This window comes from Anolis sagrei, chromosome 6 (assembly GCF_037176765.1).
Source record: "Anolis sagrei isolate rAnoSag1 chromosome 6, rAnoSag1.mat, whole genome shotgun sequence".
Taxonomy (NCBI): Eukaryota; Metazoa; Chordata; class Lepidosauria; order Squamata; family Dactyloidae; genus Anolis; species Anolis sagrei.
Genome location: NC_090026.1, coordinates 109,091,804 through 109,119,112, shown reverse-complemented (window position 1 = coordinate 109,119,112; position 27,309 = coordinate 109,091,804). Strand labels below are relative to the sequence as shown.

The following is a 27,309-nucleotide window of genomic DNA, read 5'->3' as shown; positions in this document are numbered from 1 at the left end:
TTATACATCAACTCAACATGAATTCACTGTCAATCAGTTTTATCAACCTTCTGACACTACACTTAGGGAGACCCTGGTATATCTGTCAAACAGAGAATCATGAATCTTTCTAGTCAATAATGAATTGGTTAAAGAGAGGTGCCCCATTTATGCCTTTGTCTTTTAAAATATTATACAAAAGTAGGAAGTGGATAAACTGTGATCCTCCAGGTCTTGTTGGACTACAATTCCCATCAGCCCCAATTACCATAGCCAATACTAAGGAATGTGGGAGGTGGACTCCAACATCTGGCAAGCTCCACTGTGTCCAGACTGCATTAAAGAAAGCTTTTACAGATGAAAATACAAGTGCCATCACCTCAGAACAAAGGCTAGCCAACACTTTGCACTCCAATGAACACACCACCCACTAAGATACCTTTAGCCCCTTTCCATAAATATTTACAATGCTCCCTTCCTCTTTCCTATGCCAGAGAACAGGGTGAACTATTTTTGTTTGCTATTGTTTGTTGCTTTGGACAGAGACACTGCGTCCAAGGAATTCAGTCTCTGATTGCACACATTTGCTCTTTCTGGGACGAAAGTCATGTCCTAATGAAGAGCATTATATGTGTGTGTGTGTGTATGTGTGTGTGTGTCATGTCAGGAGCTCCTGTTGTGAGAGAATTGGCCGTCTGCAAGGACGTTGCCCATGGGATGCCAGGATGATTTGATGTTTTATCATCCTTGTGGCAGGCTTCTCTCATGTCCCTTCATGAGGAGCTGGAGCTGTTAGAGGGAGCTCATCCGCCTCTCCCCGGATTCGAACCTGTGACCTGTCAGTCTTCAGTCCTGCAGGCACAGGGCTTTAACCCACTGCGCCACCGGGGGCTCCAGCATTATATAACCACATCCCCATTAACAAGCTGTTATCTATAATACCCAAATGGAATCTCAGGGTGTAAATTTGTTAGCCTTTCAAGCTCCCTAAGATTCTTCCCTGTCTGAAAAGGAAGAGGGAAACTAGGTTTGCATGCAGGCCTCTCTCTTCCAAGAATGAAGGTGCAATGATACCTGCAATTGTCTCATCTGGTGCAGTTGGAGGCGAAGATCCGACACATTGCGCTTCATGTCAAAGAGACTGACTTGCATAGTGGTGCAGCCCACTGGCATGGAGTGACTGATGTTTGCAGCAGCAGCAACAGCTGCCTCGCTGGCTCCTAATGAATTCTTCCCACCAGATACATGAGCAGATCCTGAAAATAAACAGCAGCAAACAGTTTCATTAAGAGTGAAGGATCAGCCACCCTCTCTCTCCTGTAGCCATCATAAAACATTAGGACACCGACTGATTACTTAATTCACTTGATGGTGAGAAAACAATATCACAGAATGTTCAATTGCATCTGAGAATGCCGCCCCCCTTCAATTTAAACATGATGGGATAGTTAGGAACTCCTGGTGGTGCAATGGGTTAAACCCTTGTGCTGGCAGGACTGCTGACCAAAAGGTGGTTCAAATCTAGGGAGCAGAGTGAGCTCCCACCTGTCAGCTCCAGCTTCTCATGACAGAAGCCTCCCACAGGATGGTAAAACATCCGGGTTTCCCCTGGGCATTGTCCTTGCAGATGGCCAATTATCTCACACCAGAAGCAACTTGCAGTTTCTCAAGTGGCTCCTCACATGAAAATAAATGAGATGGTTAAAAATGGATGGTGATAGTGGCTACAGAAAAAAAGACTCATGATCCAAAGATAATGGCAGCTTATCATGCTCAGAATGGATTGTTAAACAAGACGAAGATGCTCCTTCACACTCAGGTAATTGACAGGACCTGATCTTCATCAGTTCAGTCTGGTGTGCAAGGGTAAGCTCCAGTGACCTTAAAAGTAATAGGTTTAAAGTAACTATATTATATAGCACTATTTGAAAAAGCATTTGCTTAATCAATAACATGTGGACTGATAATGGCACAACCTTTTTGTTTTTAATCTATTCATTATTTCTACAACTTTACTGGAAAGAGGACTCAGTTTGGAAAAAATGATGATGGGTTGTACTTCTGAATTTTAAAATATAAGTAATATTTTTAACGGGTTGTAGGTTTTTCGAGCTGTACAGTCATGTTCTAGAAGCATTCTCTCCTGATGTTTCACCTGCATCTATGGCAGACATCCTCAGAGGTTGTGAGGTCTGACAACCTCGGAGGATGTCTGTCATAGATGTAGGCAAAATGCCAGGAGAGAATGCTTCCAGAACATGGTCTTACAGCCCGAAAAACCTACAACAACCCTGGGATTCCGGCCATGAAAGACTTCAACAACACAATATTGTTAATCTCTACTGGAGTAGAGTCATTGTACCAATGGTATTTGCTAGGGTTGGAAGATACTCCAAGGGCCACCCAGTCCAAAACCCTATCTTGAAGGAATATACAATCCAAGCACTCCTGAAAGATGGCCACCCAATCTATGTTTATAACCTTCCAGAGAAGAAGACTCCACTATCCTCTGAGGCAACAATTTCCATTGTTGAACAGCTCTTACTATCAGAAAATTCTTCCTAATGTTTAGGTAGAATCTCTTTCTGCAAATGGAATCAATTGCTCTGTGCTCTGGTCTCTAGAGCCTCAGAAAACAAGTTTGCCCCCTCCTTAGTATGACACCCTTTCAAATATTAAAACAAACATAGCTATCATGTCCCCTCTTAAACATCACTTGTTGACTCAGTTGAGTATACTCAGGGGGAACCAACAGGGCTCAGGCCTGTTCCAAAAATTCAAAATGTAAAGGTAAAGGTAAAGTTTTCCCCATGGCATTAAGTCTAGTCATGTCGGTCTCTCGGGAGGGGGGTGCTCATCTCGAGTTTTAAGTATTGTGCGTAGATGCCTCCATGGTCATGTGGCTGACATGACTGCATGGAGTGTCGCTATTTTCCCGCTGGAGTGGTACCTATTGATCTACTCACATTTGCATGTTTTGGAACTGCTAGGTTGGCAGAAGCAGGGGCTAACAGCAGGAGCCCACCCCACTTCCCAGGTTCAAACCACTGATCTTTTGGTCAGCAAGTTCTGCAGCTCAGGGGTTTAACCCATTGTGCTACCGGGGGCTCCATTCAAGCTGTACTACCAAATAAAACATTTGTAATGCACTGTGAGTGCATCATTTTCTAAACAAGTAACATTAACAGTGTGCAAAATAGCAAGTAATCCCTATCATATTACTTTTAAAAATAACATTACAAGCTCCAAGCTCATCAACACATCCAATATCACCACTAAATGAGTCCATGCTATCATTTACGTGATGGGTTCAATTTAGAGCCAGCATATGTCAGAAATTACTTGAATGCCTCACAACCTCTGAGGATGCTTGCCATAGATGCAGTCGAAACATCAGGAGAGAATACCTCTAGAACGTGGCCATATAGCCCAAAAAAACCTACAACAACTCAAGAAGATGATTACGTTTGACTTCTTTTACAATTTAACTAAAGGTAGAGTCTGGGTTCACAAGAATGAAGACAGCAAAGCCCAAAACAAAGGCATATCCCATCCTCAATAATCACCATAATTTTGTGATTTGAGCACTAGACCTCAACTCTGGAGACTAGGGTTCAATTATCTTGGATTATCTTGGACAAGTCACACAACCTCAGGCCCAGAAAAAAACATGATGGGGTTCAATTTAGAGTCAGCATATGTCAGAAATTACTTGAATGCACCCAACAACAATCTAACACAATATATTACTTTACTAGATGGTTTCATTTCATGACACCATGAAATGAGAGCAACTGAAATGATAAAAGGTCTGGAGAACAAGCCCTATGAGGAGCGGCTTAAGGAGCTGGACATGTTTAGCCTGAAGAAGAGAAGGCTGAGAGGGGATATGATAGCCATGTATAAATATGTGAGAGGAAGCCACAGGGAGGAGGGAGCAAGCTTGTTTTCTGTTTCCCTGGAGACTAGGACGCGGAACAATGGCTTCAAACTACAAGAGAGGAGATTCCATCTGAACATGAGGAAGAACTTCCTGACTGTGAGAGCCGTTCAGCAGTGGAACTCTCTGCCTCGGAGTGTGGTGGAGGCTCCTTCTTTGGAAGCTTTTAAACAGAGGCTGGATGGCCATCTGTCAGGGGTGATTTGAATATTCCTGCTTCTTGGCAGGGGATTGGACTGGATGGCCCATGAGGTCTCTTCCAACTCTTTGATTCTATGATTCTATGATTCTATGACACTTTTTTTCCCCTGATCTACATTTTGGGTTGCTGGTGGGTTACAACAATGCAATAAACTTAAACCCAGATTTGTGTCTGGTTCAATCAAAAGTACAAGTCTATACTGTAGAATGAATGGAGTTTGACACCACTTTCACAGTCATGCCTCAATGCTATGGAATATTGGGAGTTGTAGTTTGGTAAGGGACCACACTCTTTGGCAGAGAACACTAAAGACCTTGCAAAACTACAACTTCCAGGATTTCATAGCATTGAGCCCAAGCAATTCAAGTGTTGTTGAACTGCATTAATTCTATAGATTGATGTCTTCAACTTGCAATCTGGGCACGAGGCTTCACTATGTATCCTCTACACAAACAGTGTAAATAAATGTGGTGATAAAGAAGTTTATTTTTGCTGCCTCCCATTGCACTTGCCTTGAAATGTTAACTGTCAGTGAGATCACAGATGGGCTCAGCACCAACAAGATACCAAATCCCTGTGTTGCCAGTCTGTCGCTCAGCTGGTCAATTTTTGAAGACATTTCCCATTCAGTGAGGGAAAACAAGAGCAGGGGCAAAGCATCTTGGCCTGTGTTGCTCTATGGCCCATGCTTCCAGCTGGCATTTGTTTTCCGAAGATATAAAAAGAGACTGCCTCATCTTCCCAAGGGAGAAATGAAAATGGCAGGCTCCCACTCCTTCTCTGCCTACCACACCCATTCCTCCCTGCCTGCTTCCTAAAACATCCAGGCAATGGCTCTGAACTGAATGGCAATGTTGGAGGAAATACACAGGGAAATAGACTGCCTTGGCACATACAACCGGTGTATCTAACAATCATGACAAGCCACAAAGCAGTATTCACTGTTTTCATACAGCACCAACGTTTAAGCAAACCCTTTTGTGGTCCTACAGAAGCAGAGAAATGTCTTTCTTGACGAAATACAGGGAAATCCCAAGTCCATAGCTAATGAGCACATGCCCTTTGTTGGCAAGTTTTAACTTCTGCAATTGTCTATTTGAAACACAACAAGGTGAGTCCACAGCAAACAAGATCGCTCTGCTGGCTGTTGTATTGGATCACATGTCGGACACTTCCCGTGTCTAGGATTGTGTGATGTTATCGGCGAATAATGCACCCGATGAGGGGGTTGTTGTTGTTATTATTATTATTATTTAGAGCATTTGTATCCAATCATTCTCAACCCCTGAAAGGGGACTCAGGACGGCTTACAATTGACAGTCATTAGATGCCGAGAAAGAAACAGTTAGAACATAACAATTTGCATAAACAAGTCAACAGCAATAAAAATACATTAAAATTTTTGGTCCTTAAAATATTAATGCAACCAAGTCTGAGGCCACAAATCCAAATCAAAGTCCAGAGTTCCAGTCCAAGGTCTCTTAACTGACAATTCTCACGAGTCATTACAGTTGTTGCTCAGAGTTCCTTCCCTGACTGAGGATAGGGAATTTGAACACTATAAAAACAACTTGGCAGATTATCTGTCCAAATGCATCTCCCCCTATGAACCATCTCAGAAATTAAGATCGTCTGGGGAAGCCCTGTTCTCAGTCCCATCTTCCTCGCAAGTGCGATTGGTGAGGATGAGAGATAGAGCCTTAATGGTGGCCTCTTGGCTATGGAACTCCCTCCCCGGCAACATTAGATCAGCCCCTTCCCTCCTAGCCTTCAGAAAAGTAAAACCTTGGCTGTGGGATCAGGCTTTCAGAGAATAGTTCAGTACAACAACAGATTTGGAATATGTGCAATGACTATGGAATGGCTTGGGCTATGATTATGGATGGCGTGATTTTAATATGGAATGTAATGTTTTTAATGTTTAGTATGTATTAATTTTAATTTAATTTTAATATTTTGGAATTGTATGTCGCTCTAAGGCATTGAATCATTGCCTATATGTAAGCTGCCTTGAGTCTCCTTCCAGGTAGAGAAAGGCAGGGTATAAATAGGGAAAAGAAAGAAAGAAATATTTTCAGAATCACTTTTTTTAAAATCCAGTTTTCCATATACTTCTGAAAAGGCATTACAAAGAAGACCTCCTAGGCATGCTGTGTGCACTTGCACATTACACTTCTTCGCCCTTTTGGATAGGTTCACATCAGCTTTTTCATGAGATATCCCATTAAATGTCTCATGCAGAAAAGATGATGCTGCATTTGCAGCTCATTCAAGACTATATTACTGGCCACCATGAGTAGTATTACCACTGTAAGTAGGGGTCCTCAAACATTTTAAGCAGATGGTCAGTTTGCAGTCCTTCAGACTGTTGGGGGGGGGGGGGGCTAGACTATAATTTGAAGGGGAAAAAAACCACGAATGAATCCCTTTGCACATTGCACATATTTTATTTGTTGTGCAAAAAAAAAAAAAAAACCTACGAAAGAACATTACAATATTTAAAATGAAGAACAGTTTTAAACAATGTAAACTTACCAGCATTTCAATGGGAAGTGTGGGCCTGAAATTGGCTGATGAGATGGTAAAGTTAATTAGGACTGCTGTCGTTGTTGTGTGCCTTCAAGTTGTCTTAGGGTGACAGTATGTCTAAGGCTTTGGGTGGGGCCGGGTAGCTGACCTTGGAGGGCCACATCTGACCTGGAAGCCTTAGTTTGAGGACTCTTGATTTAAGGGCTAGCCCAGTGGTTCTCTGATGTTTTGGCCTTCAACTCCCAGAAATCCTAACAGCTGGTTAACTGGCTAGGATTTCTGGGAGTTGTAGTCCAAAACACCTGGAGACCCACAGGTTGAGAATCACTGGGCTAGACTAATCAATGAACTTTGTGTTAAGTCTCTGATTGCTCTTCAAGTAGAAGGTGAATTTTCATGCTTATCAAAACAGCCAAATCATCATTACGACAAAGCCTTACCTGTCCTCTCTAGGTTGCTTTTGCTGGAGACAGTTTTCACTATCTTCTCACTAATTGGAAGAAAAGAATTGAAAAACCATTATGAATATCTATTCATCAGTAAATCAATTATCAATAATGTTCTTTAGAATCACCATCTAAATTATTTTGCAATCCCTTGTCTAGGTTACAGATTCATTTTGAATTTAGTTGACAGATCAAACTTCTAGGATTTTGAGACATTTGACCACACGATTGACAGTAATCACACCAAAGAAAATATGACTAAATTTCATTTTTTTCTTCAGAATTCTACTTGCAAACTTAACTTTCAAACCTTAAAAAAACCAGAAAATGCATCTGATGATCAACCATTCTGTTCTGGACAAAAATCCTGATTCAAGTGAAATAAATGACAATATTTTCCATTGGTATTCATGAATTAAGGATTCTGCTCAATGAAATAATTACAGTGAAATTACAGATTTAAAGAATTCTTTTATTTGTTTATTTTTACCTAGGTGCATCTTTGCTATTACTTGTATTTGGCCCTTTAAAAAGCGCAGACTGAACAAGACCAGTTAAACTGGCAATCTGTTTTTCCATGGCTTGCATCCTCTCTCTGTAAGACAAGAGAATTGTTTGTTAAAGCCAAATGTATTTTACTTTCAAGACCAGGTTCTTTTTCTGGGTGAATGTGGATCATGGGAGTAGAAAGACACCATGGAATTTGTTCAGTGGCTCCTGAGCACAGACCTTCTGGCAAAAGGCCAAACAACCACATCATTCCTTTCTAAAGAACACCTCAAACCAAAGTGTTAATGTGACTGTAACAAATATGCATTACAACAAACTTCTTTCTGATCTCTTCCTACTTCTATTCTGATTTAAGCATATCTATCTGTACTTTATTTTCCTGTAATCATCTCGTTTCTAGTTTCCCTTCCTGCTGCCGTCTTCCATTCTTCAGCTCAGACAGAATCTATTTGAAAGCTTCTTTCTTCTCATATTATAATCTCTACCACTTTTCTCAAGTTTCTGTACTGCTTACCTGATACTCCTCCGCTTAATTCAAACTACTTAATTTATCTGTGTCTTTTGAATTTGTCTCACCTTGTGTCTTCTCCCCTTGTTCTTTGCACCTTGCTATTGTATCTCTCACTCTCTTCCTCTCTTTTGACTCACTTCTTGCTTTCACAATGCTACCCTCCCTTTCCTTGCCTCACTGTGGACCCCCACCATGTTTCCCTCTTTGCTTCTTGCATCCACTACTTGCACTCCTTGCAGAGCTAACCTGAAATACTGGGCTACAAAGTAAAGTCCACAACATGTGAGTGCGGAGAAGAACAAACCACAAACTACCTGCCACAGACACACTGGAGGACCTCCTTGCAATGACACCAGAGGCACTCCAAGTGGTCAGCTTCTGGACAAAGGACAGTTAGCATATTGACAACTTTTAAACTTTGTTTGTGTACATTATAACTGTGAGAGTATACAACCCTCACAGTTATAATGTACACAACCCAACCTATTCAACTTGCACGCAGAACACATCATGCAATGAGCAGGACTTGACGAATGCAAGGCTGGAGTTAAAATTGCTGAAAGAAACATTAACAACCTTAGATATGCAGATGATATCACTTTGACAGCTTAAACATTGGCCAAATCATGAGAAGAAAGGAAAGCTTAGAGAAGACAATTATTCTGGGGAAAATGGAAGGAAAATGGGAGGAAAAAGGAAGAGGGGCCGACCAAGGGCAAGATGCATGGATGGCATCCTTGAAGTGACTGGATTGACCTTGAAGGAGCTGGGGGTGGTGACGGCCGACAGGGAGCTCTAGCATGGGCTGGTCCATGAGGTCACGAAGAGTCGGAAGCGACTGAATGACTAAACAACAACAAAATTATAACCGTACCCTCGACTTGCTTCTGACACGATAAATAAAATAACTCTTTGCTGGCTACCTCCCCATGGGAGGCTCCCACCAGTTGTTGTTTAAGTGGACTACTTCCTTTTGCTTAAGGGTAGGGCTGGACCAATGAATACCAAAAATTAGTGAGTTCATAGTGCTGAAAATCTGGGCATCTGGGTCAGGAATGATTGCTAATGCAAACTAGGAATCTCTCTCTCTCTGTGTGGCAATAGATTTCCTTACTTTCTTTTTAATTTAACGACAGCTTTTTCTCTGGTCTGATCAACAGGCTTTTTTTTTTAAGCTTGAAGTCATACATCCAAACCTAAATGACCCAAGTCTCATCTTGCTTTCACCTTCATTGACACTTTGCTCTTTTTACACCTCTATCTTTCTTTCTTTTGCTATCAGTTGCTGAACTCTTGCCCTTTGGGGTAATTCTTCTAGTTTATTTACGTTGGTGATGTAGAAAGGCTTCAAACCTTATACACTCTGTCACCAAAAAGGTCAGCAATTGTTTTAACATTAGCCCTTGTTGACAGAGATGTTCAAACAAGTCATACCACAAACGCCATCCCTCGGTTTCCATGAGCTACATATGCCCTTGTGGATCTATTTATAGTGTGAGCATATTCTGTGGTCCAAAGCACAAATTGGTTTTCACTGTTCAGTAAAAATGTTTATTGCGGAATAAAACATCCCCTATAAAAAGAGCACTGAAATGATGCTACTTTAGGCTTGATGGCAGGACCAGCAGAAAACTCATAGTATATGCCGTCGTGCAAAGTGAACTCAACTGCCAAGTATTTTCAGGGCAAATGAAGCTGCCTTCAACTGAGTTAAATTTATCCTGGCCAAAACCATTCATATTATCTCAAGTGTTCTCAAGGTCTCAGGCAGGAAAATGTATTTTCCAGTTTTGCCAACTGAGATCCTTTTTGCTTGCTATATCCAAGGCTGGAGAGCTGCTGTAGAGATGGACTAGAACCAAAGCCCTCCTGGTTCAATCCCATATTACCTGCAAATCTCACTGTTACCATGAACCATTCATTGATAATTTAACCTATACTGCAGAGTTGTTGTGTGTATAACACGGAAAAGAGCATAGCATAGCAATGCATGCCACTTTGAGTTCCTTGAAGAAAAGGAGGGAGGATATAAATAATTAAAAAGATGGATGAGATCATATGCATGATTTCCCCTAAGGTCAAGATAGATGTTTCTAGCAGCTGAATCTTTGTAATCTCTCTAACCTGTTTATTACAGCAAGGATGAATCTCCAGCATCTGTTATTATTGGTTGTTTTTATTTACCCAGTTTTCTCTTAAAATTGGGAGTCAAGGCAGTAGGAGTCTTTCTCTGCTCTGCTTCCTGAGATGGACTGGGAATGGGCATGCCAGGTCCTCTAGATCAGCATTTCTCAACCTGGGGGAGAGGATCCCGGGGGGGGGGTCACAAGGGAGTGTCAGAGGGGTCACCAAAGGCTATCAGAAAAACACAATATTTTCTGTTGGACATGGGGAATCTGTGTGGGAAGTCTGGCCCAATTCTATTGTCAGTGGGGTTCAGAATGCTCTTTGATTGTAGATGAACTATAAATCCCAGCAACTACAACTCCCAAATGTCAAGGTCTATTATTCCCAAACTCCACCAGAGTTCACATTTGGGCATATTGAGTATCCATGCCAACTTTGGTCCAGATTCATAATTGTTTGTGTCCACAGTGCTCTCTGGATGTTGGTGAGCTGCAACTCCAAAATTCAAGGTCAATGCCCACCAAACCCTTCCAGTATTTTCTGTTGTTTGTGGGAGTTCTGTGTGTCAAGTTTGGGTCAATTCCATCATGCTCTTTGATGGTAGGTAAACTATAAATCCCAGTGACTACAACTCTCAAATGACACAATCAATTCCCTGTCCCCACCTGTATTAAAATGTGGGGGTGTCGGGTATTTGTGGCAAATTTGGTCCAGTGAATGAAAATACATCCTGCGTATCAGATATTTACATTATGAATACAGTAGCAAAATTACAGTTATGAAGTAGTAACGAAAATAATTTTATGGTTGGGGGTCTCCACAACATGATATTAAACCGTCATGATATTAGAATGGTTGAGAACCACTGCTCTGGATGCTTTGGACTACAGCAGTCATGATATGTGACTTTCAGTCATGCTGGCTGGAGCTGATGGGAGCAATTGTCTTTGTATGAAGTTTATCTAGCCAAGAAATGAGATCCTGGAAGGACTAGGAGCAGAATAATTGTGGTGCAACCTGGCAAATGAGGCCCACTTTCATCCAGACTCTCGAAGGAGGCCAATTGTTAAGACTCAGTTCCAAAGCAGAGAAGAAAATGGTGCTCCCCTAGTCTAATTCCCTGGGGCAGCCGAGAAGAGCCAAAGGAGCAAATCCACACCTTCCCTTGGAGAAGCTTCTCTGTGTTAAGACCAGCAATTATCAAGCAGAATAGCACGTCTGAGCAAAATAGAACAAATCTTGGACATCCTTCCACCTTTCCTAACCCCATTCCAAGAGATTCTTCCTTTCGCTAATTGTTTCTCAAAAGGTGCCTCCTGCCCTATTGCTTTTCAAAGGAGCAGAACAGATAGAATCCTGCCCCAGCTTTGTTCTCTGGAGTCCTGCCATAGCACTCTGAATTCTGGCAAATATTCTTTTGGATAGTTCGAGTCATGCTCAGAACATAAAACAAGCCTTTCCCTCTGCCTTATAACTAGCCATGGGTCATTCAGAATAGGACATTACACACGGGTAAATTGATCTCCACCTCTCACTTTGAAATGATCTGAGCGCTGACTTGTATCTTCTTTTCCTTTTCCAGAGGCCTTTCTTTCTTTCTTCCCTTTTCTTTTCTTTTTCCTTTTTATGTTCATATTAAAGAGGGGACACGTCATGCCGACTGCAGGCATAAACTAGAATGTCAGTCATAAAATCTTCCATTCAAGTTCACATGCTTCATTAGCCTGTGTATGTGCAGCCTTTCTATTAAATATAGACAGATGATGTGCCCGGGAGAGAGCTCGCGACTCACAGTACTAGTACTCCTGTATATGGATTATGAAAGAGGATTTCCAATTATTTTTATACCATAATAAAAATGAAAGCTGAGAGAGAGAGAGAATAGCTTAACGATAGAGGGCATATTTTGCAAATAAAAGGTCACGCTGCAGAGTTTTGGAACACGAGTGGGGCAGACTAGAAAGAAACCCCTTAGACCAATTGCCAACTGAGCCCCTTCTAAAAAAAACCCTTTAATTCAGCTTGTCAGCAGGATTATACACCATTGATCCCCCCCTTCCTTCTAATTTAGATTTACCCTGTAAAGGGTCCCAAATACAATCTCTGGTAGTTTTGGTTTAGAAGCATTTGGCAGCCTGTAACACTGGAAAGGCAGCCTTAATCAGGAAGATAATCGTCCAATAAAAAGTACAATTGTCACCATATTCAGCTGATATGTTCAATAAAAGTTGAAATCCAAAACTGTTCAGACCATTCATTTCAACCTGTGTGTTCATATCCCCCCTTTCTACTGTCAGCAGGAAATCGAGGGGCCCTTCCATACAGCCCTATATCCCAGAATATCATGGCAGAAAATCCCACAATATCTGCGTTGTACTGGGTTATCTGACTCCACACTCAGATAATGTGGGATTTCCTGCCTTATTATTCTGGGATATGGGGCTGTGTGGAAAGTCCCTGGGACAGAATAACAACTGAGGCTTTTCATGTTTTAGGGCTTGAGAAATCTGAGGAAGTCTGAAGTTTACTAAATAGCATGAGGGTCAAACAATTTGAAGTTTTGTAAATATTGTCAAGGTCAAACATAAGGGAGAATGTGTGTTTCCTATAATTAACACTGTTTTTGCTACAGATTAGCAAGTTAAACTCATGTTTATCTTCTAATGATCAGTTGTAAAACAAACCACCTTAAATTCAAGGTCACATGCAAGTTGGGTCTCCTTTATTGAAAATGTTTGGAACCAAGTGTTTTTCAAAATTCAGACTTTTTTGGTTTGGATTTTGGAATACTTGTGTTTGCATATAGGACATACAGTGCATGAATAATGGGGGAAAGGGAGCTAGTCGCACATCTAATGTTCACTGATTTTTTTCTCAAGAAGTCTTGATGAGGGGAAAAAGTAGGGGAAGAGCAGGAGGAATCTGCTTACACAAGGCCCCTGTCAAAAGCAGATGTCCCTGATGCTCAGCCAGCACTGGATGTGCCTAGCCCTTTCCTCACCAAAGATGCAAGTGGGTGGTTGGCAGCAAAAAATCAGTTTTTGGAGTATTTCAGATTTCCGGAGACTTGCTCTGTAGACCTTTCACTACGTGGGCCAGCTTCACTCTAGAAAGCACATTACATGTATTTTCTAGTTTGATCTTTAAAATACTGTGTAATTCAATGTCCCTTGATATCACTACAGTTCAGTTCCAGAACCCCTCAAAAATTCTCCTGGAGACTGACAGGAGAATTTAGATGTACATTTTATTATGCTCTTACTGTATGTGAAATTGTATTAAAAATTATATATATATAGTTAAGTTTAGATTAAATACCAACTTACCAATATCTATTGAAGTGGCCCACAGTCATAAAAGTTCATGGTACAATGCATTTGTTAGTTTCTAAGGAATTATAGGTCTTATTCTTTTTCTAAATCATAGTTTAATGTTGAGAAGAAGTAGGAATCTGGTGGCCCTTGGGATACAGGTGGATATCTCCTGGCCCACTAGAAAATTCCTATCTTTCCAATAAGTATAATTATAGCTCATGAAGCCATTCTCTTTTATGGCCTCCGTTACCTCCCAAGATAGTTCCTTAAAAGAACTATCTGATATGCTTAATTGTACATATAGTTTCAAAACTTTTGAATATTTCTTAAAAGGTTAGAATAGAAATCATAATACCATAATATATCATCAAACGGTGCTAGACTGAGTGGCAAACACTGATCTAATGCTGGTCACCCACTGAGAGACTGGCTCCGTTCACACAACATTGTGCTGGGTCCATGGGGGAGAGGGACAGAACTGGCATTTCACCGCCACACAAGCAAAACATGAGGCTTCCTGTGTTGCCCAATTTTGGGGGGAAGACGTGTGCACCACACACTCCACACTTCCCCCCGTGTGATCACCCTTCCGGCAGGTGATGTGAGGCATGGGTCGCCAGATTTCCCACGCCTTGCAGCAAAGAAAAGCATTGCCACCAGCCACCGCAGCAAGTTTGATGAGATAGTTAGAAACTGTCTTCTGGTTTCATTCACTTTTGGGACTGGAATAGCCAAGAGCAGATTCTGGAGGCCAGCAAGTAGTTTCCAAATCCAAGGAATTTGTTCACACTTGCAATGGAGAAATAAGCCAAGAAATAATTTAGCTCCATTTGCTTCCTTTATTCTCTCCTCTTTCAAAAGCTTGTGCTTCTACTACATAACTAGCTAGTTTCTCATGATGCTTGAACTTAAGGAGCTTTGGTTTGATCTAACTATAGATTAGATAACAAATCAGAATATCAAACCTAGATTTGATCCTGGTAACAACAAGTCCTGGAAGTCAGACATCATTTCAACTTTCACTGAAACATTTACTGCCTTTAAGAAGGAATCAGGAAAGGAATCAGGAGGGAAAAATGTGGAGGTAGTGACAGACCTTGTATTTCTAGGCTCAAAGATTACTACAGATGTAGATTGCAACCAGAAAGTCAGAAAACATTAACTTCTTGGGAGGAAAGCAATGACCAATCTCGAAAAAATAGTGAAGAGTAGAGACATCATACTGGCAATGAAGATCCACATAGTTAAAGCAATGGGATTCCCCGTAGTAACCTATGGATGTGAGAGCTGGATCATGAGGAAGGCTGAGCAAAGGAAGATAGATGCTTCTGAACTGTGGTGTTGAAGGTAAATTCTGAGAGTGCTTTGGACCGCAAGAAGATCAAACCAGTCCATACTCCAAGAAATAAAGCCCAGCTGCTCACTGGAGGGGAGGATATTAGAGGCAAAGATGAAGTACTCTGGCCACATAATGAGAAGACAGGAAAGCTTGGAGAAGACAATGATCCTGGGGAAAAAGGAAGGAAAAAGGAAGAGGGGCCAACCAAGGGCAAGGTGGATGGATGGTATCCTTGAATGACTGGCTTGACCTTGAAGGAGCTGGGGGTGGCAATGGCCAACAGGGAGCTCTGGCGTGGGATGGTCCATGAGGTCACAAATAGTCGGAAGCGACTGAACAAATAAACAACAACAAACAGGAAAGCTGGTGAATTTCATGTCCGTGGGGCTGACAATTTGTTCTAGATATGGAGCAGATTTGCTACTTCTATAGCAGATTCACTATGTCACACAGAAGCCACCAGCAGACATGGGAGGAAACTCTTCCACTGCAAACTCTTTCAAAAAAAATGAACAAGCAGAGGTCCTAAATGATGGGTATCACTTTAGATAATTCACTGTGTCAATGATCTTGCATGCCAAATTTCCCACATGCAAACAAAAGGAGACAACAAGCTACTTTTGTATGTGTACAAGTGTGTTTATCTGGGAGAAACATTCCCATACTTGATGCCCACAGCTGTTAGTTGAAATGCTACCCGCCATCAACAAATACAACCCATGAGGTATCTTTCTGTCAATTTCAGTTCTTAACTTTGAAGGGACTAATAGCCTGTAGAAGAACTAGAATTAGCATCCCAGCATGGGACCACTTTGCACTTGCTATTTTTATACCATTCCTAACCAAATTACTTCTCATATTTCATGAAATTAAAGTTAAGGCTTCAGAAATTGCATAAACGTTTCCTGGGTCAGACAACAGATTAATTTGTGGAAATGGTTTTTGACACTCCAAGGAAATTGTATTAAGAATCCCAATAGCCACATAAAGTTCTTGCAAAAACACTGTTTATTGGGAGGGCAGCTGTATTGTTTTACCAATGCACCCAAGGTTGCATTGGAACTACAGCTTTCTATATTTAGAGGCACCATTACGAAAATGTTCTATTAATAATTGTTAGTCAAATTACTCAAAGCCCTAAAGTGAGCATTAACAAGGTTTACTTTAAGGCTCATCAGCTGCTTAAAAACTAGTAGCAGATTCAACTTCTGGAATCTGAGGATATGGGAGTTGTTTAGGAATAAGTCAGGGCTAGTGTAGAACATAACAGAAAGGGAAGTACTTATCATTGTTATTTCTAGATGAAACCGGTTCTGTTCAACATCTTTATTAGTGACTTAGATGAAGGGTTAGAAGGCATGATCATCAACTTTGCAGATGGCACCAAACTGGGAGGGATAGTCAATACTCCAGAAGACAGGATCAGAATTCAAAACAATCTTAACAGATTAAAGAGATGGGCCAAAAACTAACAAAATGAAGTTCAACAGAGACAAATGCAAGATACTCCACTTAGGCAGAAAAAATGAAATGAAAGATACAGAATGGGGAATGCCTGGCTCGAGAGCAGTATGTGTGAAAAAGATCTTGGAGTCAACAACTTAAACATGAGCCAACAATGTCATGCAGCAGTTTAAAAAGCCAATGGGATTTGGCCTGCATAAATAGGAGTCTAGTGTCTAGATCCAGGGAAGTCTATTCTGCCTTGGTCAGACCACACCTGGAATCACAGTGTGTCCAATTCTGGGCACTGCGATTGAAGGGAGATGTTGACAAGCTGAAATGTGTCCAGAAGAGGGTGACTAAAATGATCAAGGGTCTGGATAACAAGCCCTATGAGGAGTGGCATAAAGAGCAGGACATGTTTAGCCGGCAGAAGAGAAGGCTGAGAGGAGTCATGATGAGGGCCATGTATAAATATGTGAGAGAAAGCCGTAAGGAGGAGGAAGCAAGCTTGGAGACTAGGATGTGGAACGATGGCTTCAAGCTACAAGAAAGGAGATCCCACCTGAACATAGGAAGAACTTCCTAACGTACAGAGTTGTTCAGCAGTGGAACTCTCTGCCCCTGAGTGTGGTGGAGGTTCCTTCTTTGGTGACTTTTAAACAGAGGCTGGATGGCCATATGTCGAGGGTGCTTTGAATGTGATTTCCTTTCTTCTTGGCAGGGGGACTGGATGGCCCAGGTGGTCTCTTCTAACTCTATGATACACACAATGTATCTGCAGTTGTAAAAAAATAATTTCTTCTACTCCACAAAATAATCACACTATAATTTCTAAAGAAAGACATTAAGAAAGTGGACTTTACCATTGCACAAGGAAAGTGACAATCACTCAGATGTTGAATACAGGAGTATTGAGCTCAACTGTCTATTCCAGTGGTTCTCAACCTGTGGGTCCCCAGATGTCCTAACAGCTGGTAAATTGGTTGGGATTTCTGGGAGTTGTAGGCCAAAACACCTGGGGACCCAAAGGTTGAGAACCACTGGTCTATTCCTTGGCACTCTGAAGTGGGAACTGCAATTAAATCAAGCCTAAATTCTATTAGTCTCAGAATTCTCTCTAGCCTCAGAATCAAGTGTTACCACAAAGCTAATCCTGTGTGACTACCTGCTATAAAGTTGCCTGATCTTGCCCCTAAATCTGAAAAATGTAAAAGAGGTTATATTATGCAATTGTTTTGTTCCCCAGACTGTACAGTCATCTCCCCATTTTCACATCTGCCTCGGATATTTATCTAGGGAAGACGTAAGACTTGAAACCTCTTGTTTTAAAAGTGGTTTATTGCTTGCTACTCATCACTGGGGCATGAGGTGAGCAGAATGACTTATTGTTATTACTCATTATTTTAGAAAGTGACTAACACATGTAATGCTATTTATAAAGTTTCCTTAAAATATATATTCAAAAATACTAAAGGTTGCTTAAAAACAACCTTCTCCCAAAGTCTTAGGAGCAGTAAGCAAGTTATCAAACATAATAAAAATCAATGACAGTATAAGTTTATATGTCAGTTTTAAAAATATGGTGAGCCCATAATATCCAATGGCATTTGGTTATAGGGCCTCCAAAATCTGTGGATGCTCAAGTCCCATGATATACTAGATGTTGTAATATGGTGTTCCTTATGGTAAAAATAAAAGTTTATATTATTTGGAATTTTTATTTAAAGATCAAGCTGTGGATGGTTAAATTCATGGATAATCTGTGGCTATGGAGGGTCAACTATAAAGACATGAAATACTCCTAAAATAGCCTGTTGCAGCTAACCTGCCTTAGATTTCATTAGTGCTAAGCTCTAGAAAGACCACAGTTTGGAGATAAAGTATGTGGACATGACTGCCTTCCAAAAGAACATGTCAAAACAAAGATCTGAACAAAGAAGAAGTAGTAATAGTAGAAGAGGAAAGAGAAGGAAGAGAAAGATGTTTCAAAGTATCTGAAACATGATAGATTTTTAAAATTGTTTTGGGGAGTGAAAATCATTGCTTTTCTGCTGACATGCTTGAAGCCTTCTACCGTACACTTCAGTGGTTCTGCTATCAGGTACACTATAGCTATTTCCTTCCCATACTAATCACTCAAGCTGTTATAGAGTCTTAAGAAGAGTGTATGCTATTACCATTTTCTTTATGGGTTGAATAAATGCCTTGCTTAACCTTTGTGAGTCTAGCAAATTATCTCTGACCTCATATAAAAACATAGAAAAGTATGCTAGAGGTCAAACCAAATCAGATAAAGTGGTTATTATTTGAGAACAGCATATTATTTGAGAACACAGAAATGCTGGACCACTCTGACAATTACCATATCTGCCTACACAGAGAAGCCATCGAAATCCACAAGCATGTGGACAATTTCAACAGAAAGGAGGAAACCATGAAAATGAACAAAATCTGGCTACCAGCATTTAAAAAAAACTCTAAAATCAGGACAGTAAATAAAAAGCAACACTCAAACAATAGGGGAAATCCTGGCATGAAGCAATCAGGGCCAGCTAACACCTCCCAACCATGGATATTGCCAGGCAGGAAGCAGCCAGGCTTTGAAGCTGCGAAGTAATTTGATGCTAATCAAGGTGATCAATTGCAGCATTCATACTTGTCTCAAGCAGACAAGAGTTCTTTCTCCCACTCTGGACATTCCATAGATATATCAACCTCACTTACCTAGTTTCCTACAGACCTCACAACCTTCAAGGATGCTAGCCATAGATGTGGGTGAAGCATCAGGAGAGAATGCTTCTGGAACATGGCCATTCAGGCCGGAAAACTCACAGCAACCCAATCTGAATACAGTTTTGGTAATCATAGAATCAAAGAGTTGGAAAGGACCCCGTGGGTCATCCAGTCCAACCCCCTGCCAAGAAGCAAGCATAGTGTGGACAGAGTTCACTGAGATCATGTTTAACTTATTTGTTATATAGCAAATCTTTACTGGTTTTATTTTCTACAGCAATGTCTGAAGGTTTTCATCTAAGAAATGGAAGGAAGAAATGGTTTACCACACCAAACCCATTGAACAAGGTTTACCACACCAAACCCATTGAACAAGACAGACAAGCACTGGTTCAGAGTAGCAACCACTTCAAGTCCAAGTACCAGATCCAGGGAGGGACCTTGTGATTAGAACAGGCATGGGCAAACTTTGGCCCTCCAGGGGTTTTGAACTTCAACTCCCACAATTTGTAGGAGTTGGAAGTTCAAAACACCTGGAGGGCCAAAGTTTGCCCATGCCTGGGTTAGAAGGACATTATTAATGACAGGATTAATGATAGGATCACAAGGTTTGGAAATGTGGCGTCATCCTGGAGAGAGATTCCTTTAGAGCACATAACAATGCAATTTTAAAGTTAAACTAAACTAAACTAAAGATAAAGATTTCCCCTTGACATTAAGTCTAGTCATGTCCGACTCCAGGGGGTGGTGCTCATCTCCATTTCTAAGCCAAAGAGCCGGCATTGTCCCTAGACACCTCCAAGATCATGTGGCCAATATGACTTCATGGAATGCCATTACCTTCTCGCAGAAGTGGTACCTATTGATCTACTCACATTTGCATGTTTTCAAACTGCTAGGTTGGCAGAAGCTGGGCCTAACAGCAGGAGCTCACCCCGCTCCCCGGATTTGAACAACCAACCACCAAGTTCAGCGATTTAACCCGCTGCACCACCAGGGGGCATAAAACTGAATTAACACCATTAATTGGGCCCATTTTTCTCACTGGAACAAACTTGTTGATTTCAACTCCCATTCCTAACAAATAGATCAAAAGCAAAATGTTCTTTTCTTGTTTTACAGCAGACAGGATAGCCAGTGATAAATTCCATTAATTTCTGATCAACAAATGAGGAAGAAAAAGCCAACTTGATTTCATACAGAAAACAGAAATGGTAATGTACTGAACTGAAGAGGACAAGGGGGTATGCACAATCAAGTTGTCTCATGGATCTACACAGGTAAGTTCATTCACATGATAAAGGAATGTTTGTAATGTACTGGAATGATAAAAGGAAAGATGTGATTCACCCATTCATTGCGCTAAAAAACAAGCTTGGTGATACTGTAGATTAAATACATAAATTTAATTCCAGAAATAAAATTGGTTTCTCTCTTGCTTCAGTTCTGTCCATATAACTAAATGCAGTAGAGTCTCGCTCATCCAACATTCTTCATTATCCAATGCAGTCTACTGCCCACCTGGATCCACAGTTGTTTCAATACATTGCAATGTTACGGTGCTAAATTCGTAAATATAGTAATTACTACATAACGTTGCCAAGTATTGAACTGCTTTTTCTGTCGATTTGTTGTAAAACATGATGTTTTGGTGCTTAATTTGCAAAATCATAATGTAATTTGACGTTTAATAGGCTTTTCCTTAATCCCTCCTTATTATCCAACATTTTCACTTATCCAACCTGTTTATGTTGGATATGCGAGACCCTACTGTAACTACATTTCAAAATTATTAACTAAGAGGGACTACAGTCTGGGGCAATATAAATGGGGTATTATCTATTATAGAAGATACTGCATACAGTTGTTAAACGCCCCTCCTTTCTATTGCATACTGCATAAATCAGGGTTGAACATGGTGCTAAATTTATCATTAGCAACTTCATCACTTTTAAAATTAAATAACGAATGTGAATATATGTGAGAGAGACTTTTTATTAGGATCCGAGCAATCAGAAAGAGATGGTTTAACTCTTAATTTTCTAGCCATTGTCTTAATGAAAATTGTTCCCATAATGCTATTCATCTTAAGATGGAAAGAAAAAATTGAATGTTGAAAATAGAGGAGTTTTTTTCCAACTAGAGCTCATAGAAGTGTGGATGAGCTTTTAATTGGAATCATGGCTGAGGGGAGGAAATCCCCTTCTGATAACCCAGGCATGGGCAAACTTGGGCCGTCTGGGTGTTTTGGACTTCAATTCCCACAATTCCTAACAGCCAGTAGGCTGTTAGGAATTGTGGGAGTTGAAGTCCAAAACACCCAGACGGCCCAAGTTTGCCCATGGCTGTGATAATCCCATTCCTGATTTTGTAATATGCAAATCAAAACTAATGAAATTAGTAATTCTGCTTTTAGATTTACATATAGTTTGACCTAGGGTGGTAACAGCAAAGTATGCTTAGATTTTACAAACTATGAAGGCATCACTATCATTCCTAGAAGGAAACAAATTACCGTTTATACTCGAGTATAAGCCAACCCAGATATAATCCGAGTCACCTAATTTTACCATAAAAAACTGGGAAAACCGATTGACTCATGTATAAGCCAAGGAAATGCAGTCACTACTGGTAAATTTCAAAATAAAAATAGATATCAATGCAATTACATTAATTGAGGCATCAGTAGGTTAAGTGTTTTTGAATATTTACATAAAACTGCAATTTAAGATAATACTGCTCAACTCTTATTAAACCATTATTCTAACCTTCAATGTAAATGTGCTTATGTATTCTTCCAATAATAATAGAGTGAAATAATAATAATAATAATAATAATAATAATAGAGTAAAATAATGGAAATGTAATAATACCAGTAATAACTGAGTAAAATAATAAATGTAATAACAATAATAAAAAGAGTAAAATAATAAATGTAATAACAATAATAAAAAGAGTAAAATAATAAATGTAATAACAAGAGTAAAATGATAAATGTAATAATAATAGAGTAAAATAATAAATGTAATAATAATAATAATAATAATAACAACAGAGTAAAATAATAAATAACCTTGACCTGAATATAAGCTGAGGCTTATAATTGAGTATATATAGTACAAAGGCTTATACTTGAGTATATACAGTACAAAGGACATATTCACTGGAAGAGGACCTATGATTTACCAATGGGTAGAATGAGTCTCAGTCCCAAGGGAAGGATTTTATTTATGATATAACTGTAATCTGGATACAGTGAAAGATTTCTGTCTTACCAATTAGGATATGACCTGTTGACATGTCTCAGGGCAGTTTAAATCCATACAGTCTTGCTCTGCCTTACCTTGTCTCCGTTTCTTTGGGTATCACTACTGTTCCATAGCCAAATGCTTTCTTGTCTGGTACAGACGGGACTACCTCAGTCATGCCATGTAAACCCATCATGTTTCGTGGCTTTCCCTCCACAAACACAGGAGTTCCTGGATCTTTCTTGAGAGACTGGCGCCCAGGAGATGACCTGTCAAGGTGAATGGCATGAGGAGACATTGGTGTGTTGTGATGGGCGTGAATGTCTATCATCCGCATCTCGGCCACTCTGTGAGGGGAGGTGGGAGGCGTTTTGGAACTCAGAGTTGGCAAATGGCTGTCAGCGTATTTCCTTGACTTTTGCCGATATAGCGTCTGCTCCATAATTTCAGGCTGCATAGGATTACAGTAAGTGCTTGAAGATCTCATTGTGCTACGATGGTAAGCGATAACGTGGTCAGGTATGTCAAGAGGGTGTCCTGTGTGAGAACCTGCAATGCTCATCCTGCCGTCATGGTACAAGTAGGGGTCAGCATAGAGGCCCTCATTCCGATAGAGAGTCAGGGTTTTGTTACCCATGTCCTCATCTGGCTTCACGTCCCTTCTTTCCAAGATGGCGCTAGGGCTTGGTGAGATAGACCGTGAAGCTGGCATGTTTGAAAGCCTGTCCCTGGGGATTGTTGCGTTGCCAGGGCCACTGACTGGTCTGACATTGCTGTAGGGGATCCTGGATGGGGAAGGGGGCATAGAGTGGGGCACTGGGGTAGCAGGTGGGGAGGTTGGAAGCGCATGAGGAGGAGGAGGATGAGCAGCTGATCCTGGCCGAGAAGAACTGGAGAAGATGTCCCTCTGCATCTGCAACAGAAAGAAATCCAGTTCAGAAACCTTATTATAGACAAACCAAACCAAAGCTATAGTGACAAAAAATATTCCTATAATTATTTAAATCAAACTGTCATCTATAATGGAAAAGTTACCTACCAAAGGTAATTGGTTACAGCTATAATACCAAGGGATCAAAGCAGCTTGTTTCCATTACAACTCTAATTTAAAAGTAACTATTTATCAAAAATCACTAATATTATTACTTTTACTTTTTTAAAAATAGAGCAACCACATGGTACAATAAAAAGCAGGACTTTAACTATGTGGTGGCCCTTTCATCCATATAAACTTAGAAGACTTTAAGAACCTATAGAAGACCTATGGGTAAACATACCCATTATTAAGATCACTAGTCCCCGGTGGCGCATTGTGTTAAATCTTTGTGTCAACAGGATTGCTGACTGATAAGTCAATAGTTCGAATCTGGGGAGAGTGGGTTGAGCTCCCTCTGGCAGCTCTAGCTCCCCATGCAGGGACATGAGCGAAGCCTTCCAGAAGTATCAAAACATCCGGGTACCCCCTGGGCAATATTCTCGCAGATGGCAAATTCTTTCACACCAGAAGTAACTTGCAGTTTCTCAAGTAACTCCTGACACACACATACATTAAGATCACTTAGGGCACACAAATTATAGGGGCATTTCAGCTGTAGAACTCTCTTGCCTCCCTTTCTATTTATTCCTATGGGAATTTTAAGATCCTTTATCCCAACATACAATAATGAAATCATGAATTGGATTTTTATGTCATTTTGCTTGGCTTTCATGGGTAAGATGCTATTTATTGGTTGAAGTTCTCAATATTGCTGATTTTAGAAAACTGATAGACATAGACTTTACATATTTTATTATATTAATTATATGCCACTTTCAAAAACATATGTCTTCTAGGATAGCATGTAACATTTTAAAGAACTAACACAAAACCCTCAAGTAGCATTTATATTTGCCACCTCCCCTGTGCTGTTGGAGAATACAAACTGTGACAGACAGCTTAGGTTGAAACCACATGTAGATTGTAGGTCATCCCACTTTCAGACACCTTAGTGCATCTGTGTTCATTTTAAGCAATTCTCCATCATTTGTAACCCCACCTCGGAAAACATGATTAGTCTTCCGGCTTCTTTCAAGATAACATTTTAGCAAGGAAGGGACTTCTGGCGAGCAAAGAGAGATAATCTACTTGTAGATAACCATGCCTGAGATATATTGCACCACGTCTCCATGTGGAGAACACCTGCTATGAAATAGTGGCCAGTTCCAAATTCCCAGTGATTGTAAGGCAGTGTACTACAAATATGTAATTAGATCTATAACGTACTTCACGGACAAAAGCCTTTCCCCACCAAAACCTCATATTTTGTGGAATTTTACTCTCTTTGGGAATAGCTAAGTCTGCATTCTAATTTAACTCAGACAGTGAAAGTTTCACACATATGTAACACTTCACCAGTTATGACGACTTGTTGCTGCCTGAGATGGTGTGTGTGTGTGCATGTATGGAGACTAAAATGCCCTTGGTATTTATAGTATATTTTATGCAATTCACAGAAACATGCACATGCTGGAATACTGCAGTGCTAACTTCAGGTTATGTTTCAATGTTACTATTCCATTGCTTTACAAAATGTTTTTTTAAAGTAAACAAACCTGTATCCCAAACCAGTTCTTAATCTTGCAGTAGTCATATTTGAATCTGGTATTACCCTTATTCACATTTTTAAGCAATAATAAATTTACTCCTCTTATTATACAGAGTATTCCAGCAGGAAAACAAGTATCCCTGATTTATTATCCGCCTGAAATGTGATTTTACATTGAAATACAAGCAGATGTGTGTCCTGTTAACCACAGAAGGCACCCCCGCTATTCCCATTAGTCTTAAAAAGATAACAAGGCATTCTTTATGTCATCTTCTAATGGCTGATTACTGCATTACAATGCAACTGCCTGACTTTTTGTTATTTGTGCATGCATGAAAGGACCCTCTTCTCCCGATACTCCTCTCCAGTCACAAAAGCTTTTCAACCGCACTTAGTTATTATCTCTCAAATCCTTATATTAGTTCCTTCTGTTATTACAGCTAAAGCAATATTACCAGGGAGGCAACACAAGCATTACTGCAACCCAAACACCAATATATTTTCTCTCTCTCTCTCTGCTTCTTCTTTTGTCTGCAAATAATAAAAGGCACTTACATTAATTTAATCAGCTCTATTGGTAGAGCGGTACGATCATTAGTCTGCCTTCCACATGTTACAGCTCTTTGCGTTCTGAGTTTGAAAGGCTCGGTCTAAGAAGCGACTTTATGACATATCCCTCTTCTCCAGGAAGGATTTTCTGCATTAAGAACACTATCCGCTCCTGCTGCAGCAACGAAGGGTGGCCCATCGTCCTCTAAACAGCACTCCTTCAATAGGTTAAAGTACTTTTCCACATGACAAACCTTCAGTTTCTCCTCCCCTTAGGAATTAGTCACTAAATACTTCCCCCTGCATATGTCATCCAGTCACAAACTGTGTGCAACAGCCCGGACTGTGCATCAGCCACTGAATGAGGAACACGTCTAAAATGTACAGAAGATACCAAGTTGAAAAAGAATGAGAGTCTCCAAAAGAGAGCAAGCAAACAAGGAGAAACCACAAGGCTTTTTTCAAGGGAAGTGCAGTGAGAAATATCTCTCTGCACAATAAGGAAGAGATTTGTGTTTCAATCAGCATAAGATGCTGGAATTCTGATTTTGGAAAAAGTAAACCAACCTCAAATCTCACAGTCTGTTCATCTGAGCAGCTTTTTAAAAAAAGCAAAACCAGTCCGGTATCGTCTGAAATGTGTTAAGGGGGAATAAAACCTGCAAAAGTTGCACCTGGACAAAGCAGGACTCTGTCTACTAATTAACTAGTTACCTTAGCAGCTCTGCCAAGTTGAACTTTGGGCAGCGAGCATAAATCAATTCCGCTGCTATCTGCAGAATGTTACACATTCAATTAAGTTGGGCAGGGTGCTGTGTGGGAAGCACAATTTGAAGCACACAAAGGTAAACACATCCATTCAGACCAACAGGAAGGACACCTTCTTCTGATGAATGGAAACCAACAAAGAAGCACTTGTTCCACAACTCATACCATTCACCTGTCAATCTTTGGAGGAACAGACTAATTCTTTGTCATCCCATATTGTTGTTGTGGCGGTGGTGGTGGTTGTAGTGTTTATTTACACCATTCATTTTCACTCCAAATTTTCAGCCTACAAAATGTCCCAGTTTCGCTCTCCTCCGCTGACTGTATCCCCTTGGGTGGATCTACACTGTGGAATGAATGTAGTTTGACACCAATTTAACTGCCATGCCACAGTGCTATGAAATCCTGGGAGTTGTAGTTCTCTGAAGTCTTTAATATTTCCTGCTAAGGAGTGCCCTGCCAAACTACAACTCCTATGATTCCATAACATAGCACCATGGCAGTTAAAGTGGAGTCAAACTGCATTCATTCTATAGTGTAAAGCAGCCTTAAACAACCTATGGCTCTCCCAATTGTATAGGACTTCAACTCACAGAAGCTGTAGCCAGCTTGTCCAATGGTCAGGAATTCTGGGAGCTGAAGTCTGAAACACAAGGAGGGCAACAGGTTGTGCAGGCCTGGTGTAGAGGCACCTTTTGTCTTCAACTTACTTCAATTGCTGCAACTAAGCAGAGTCGAGGAGGCAAAATTGTGTCCTTCTCAGTAGGCTTGGGCAGAAGCAAACTGCTGCAGCCTCTTTTCACTTGTCATTTCTTCCTCATGAATAATGTTTGCCATCTTGACCTTATTGCAGAGTTGAATGCCATGAACAACTTGGACAAGAAATTGACGTTTTGAACCATAATCCTGTGTCAGTGAGATTCTGGGAGCTGTAGTCCAAAGGTAACTTTTCCGAAGTCTCTCTCTTGCACAGAAACAGATATATAATAGTTTTACAAGAACAAGTCATAAGCTTGTAGAACCCATTGCGAGACTGTAATGATCTAATGCTGAAATATTAATAGATGTTGAGGCTAGCTCCT

At 40.5% G+C, this 27,309-nt stretch overlaps 1 protein-coding gene across 15 annotated transcripts in view; it reads right to left on the bottom strand.

Moving 5' to 3' along the window:
• The window catches only part of KIAA1217 (KIAA1217 ortholog), a 469,454-nt gene that overhangs the window by 26,306 nt on the left and 415,839 nt on the right, over nt 1-27,309 (bottom strand). For 13 of the 15 annotated variants that reach the window (XM_060782396.2, XM_060782391.2, XM_060782394.2 and 10 more), the window contains 4 exons: nt 22,421-23,238; nt 7,587-7,691; nt 7,091-7,140; nt 1,054-1,235 (listed from right to left, as the gene is read on the bottom strand). In XM_060782396.2, coding sequence (XP_060638379.2) covers nt 1,054-1,235; nt 7,091-7,140; nt 7,587-7,691; nt 22,421-23,238 — 1,155 coding nt within the window. Of the gene's footprint in view, nt 1-1,053; nt 1,236-7,090; nt 7,141-7,586; nt 7,692-22,420; nt 23,239-25,465; nt 25,801-27,309 lie in introns of those variants that run through there. The other 2 variants (XM_060782401.2, XM_060782395.2) reach the window with 2 other exon arrangements.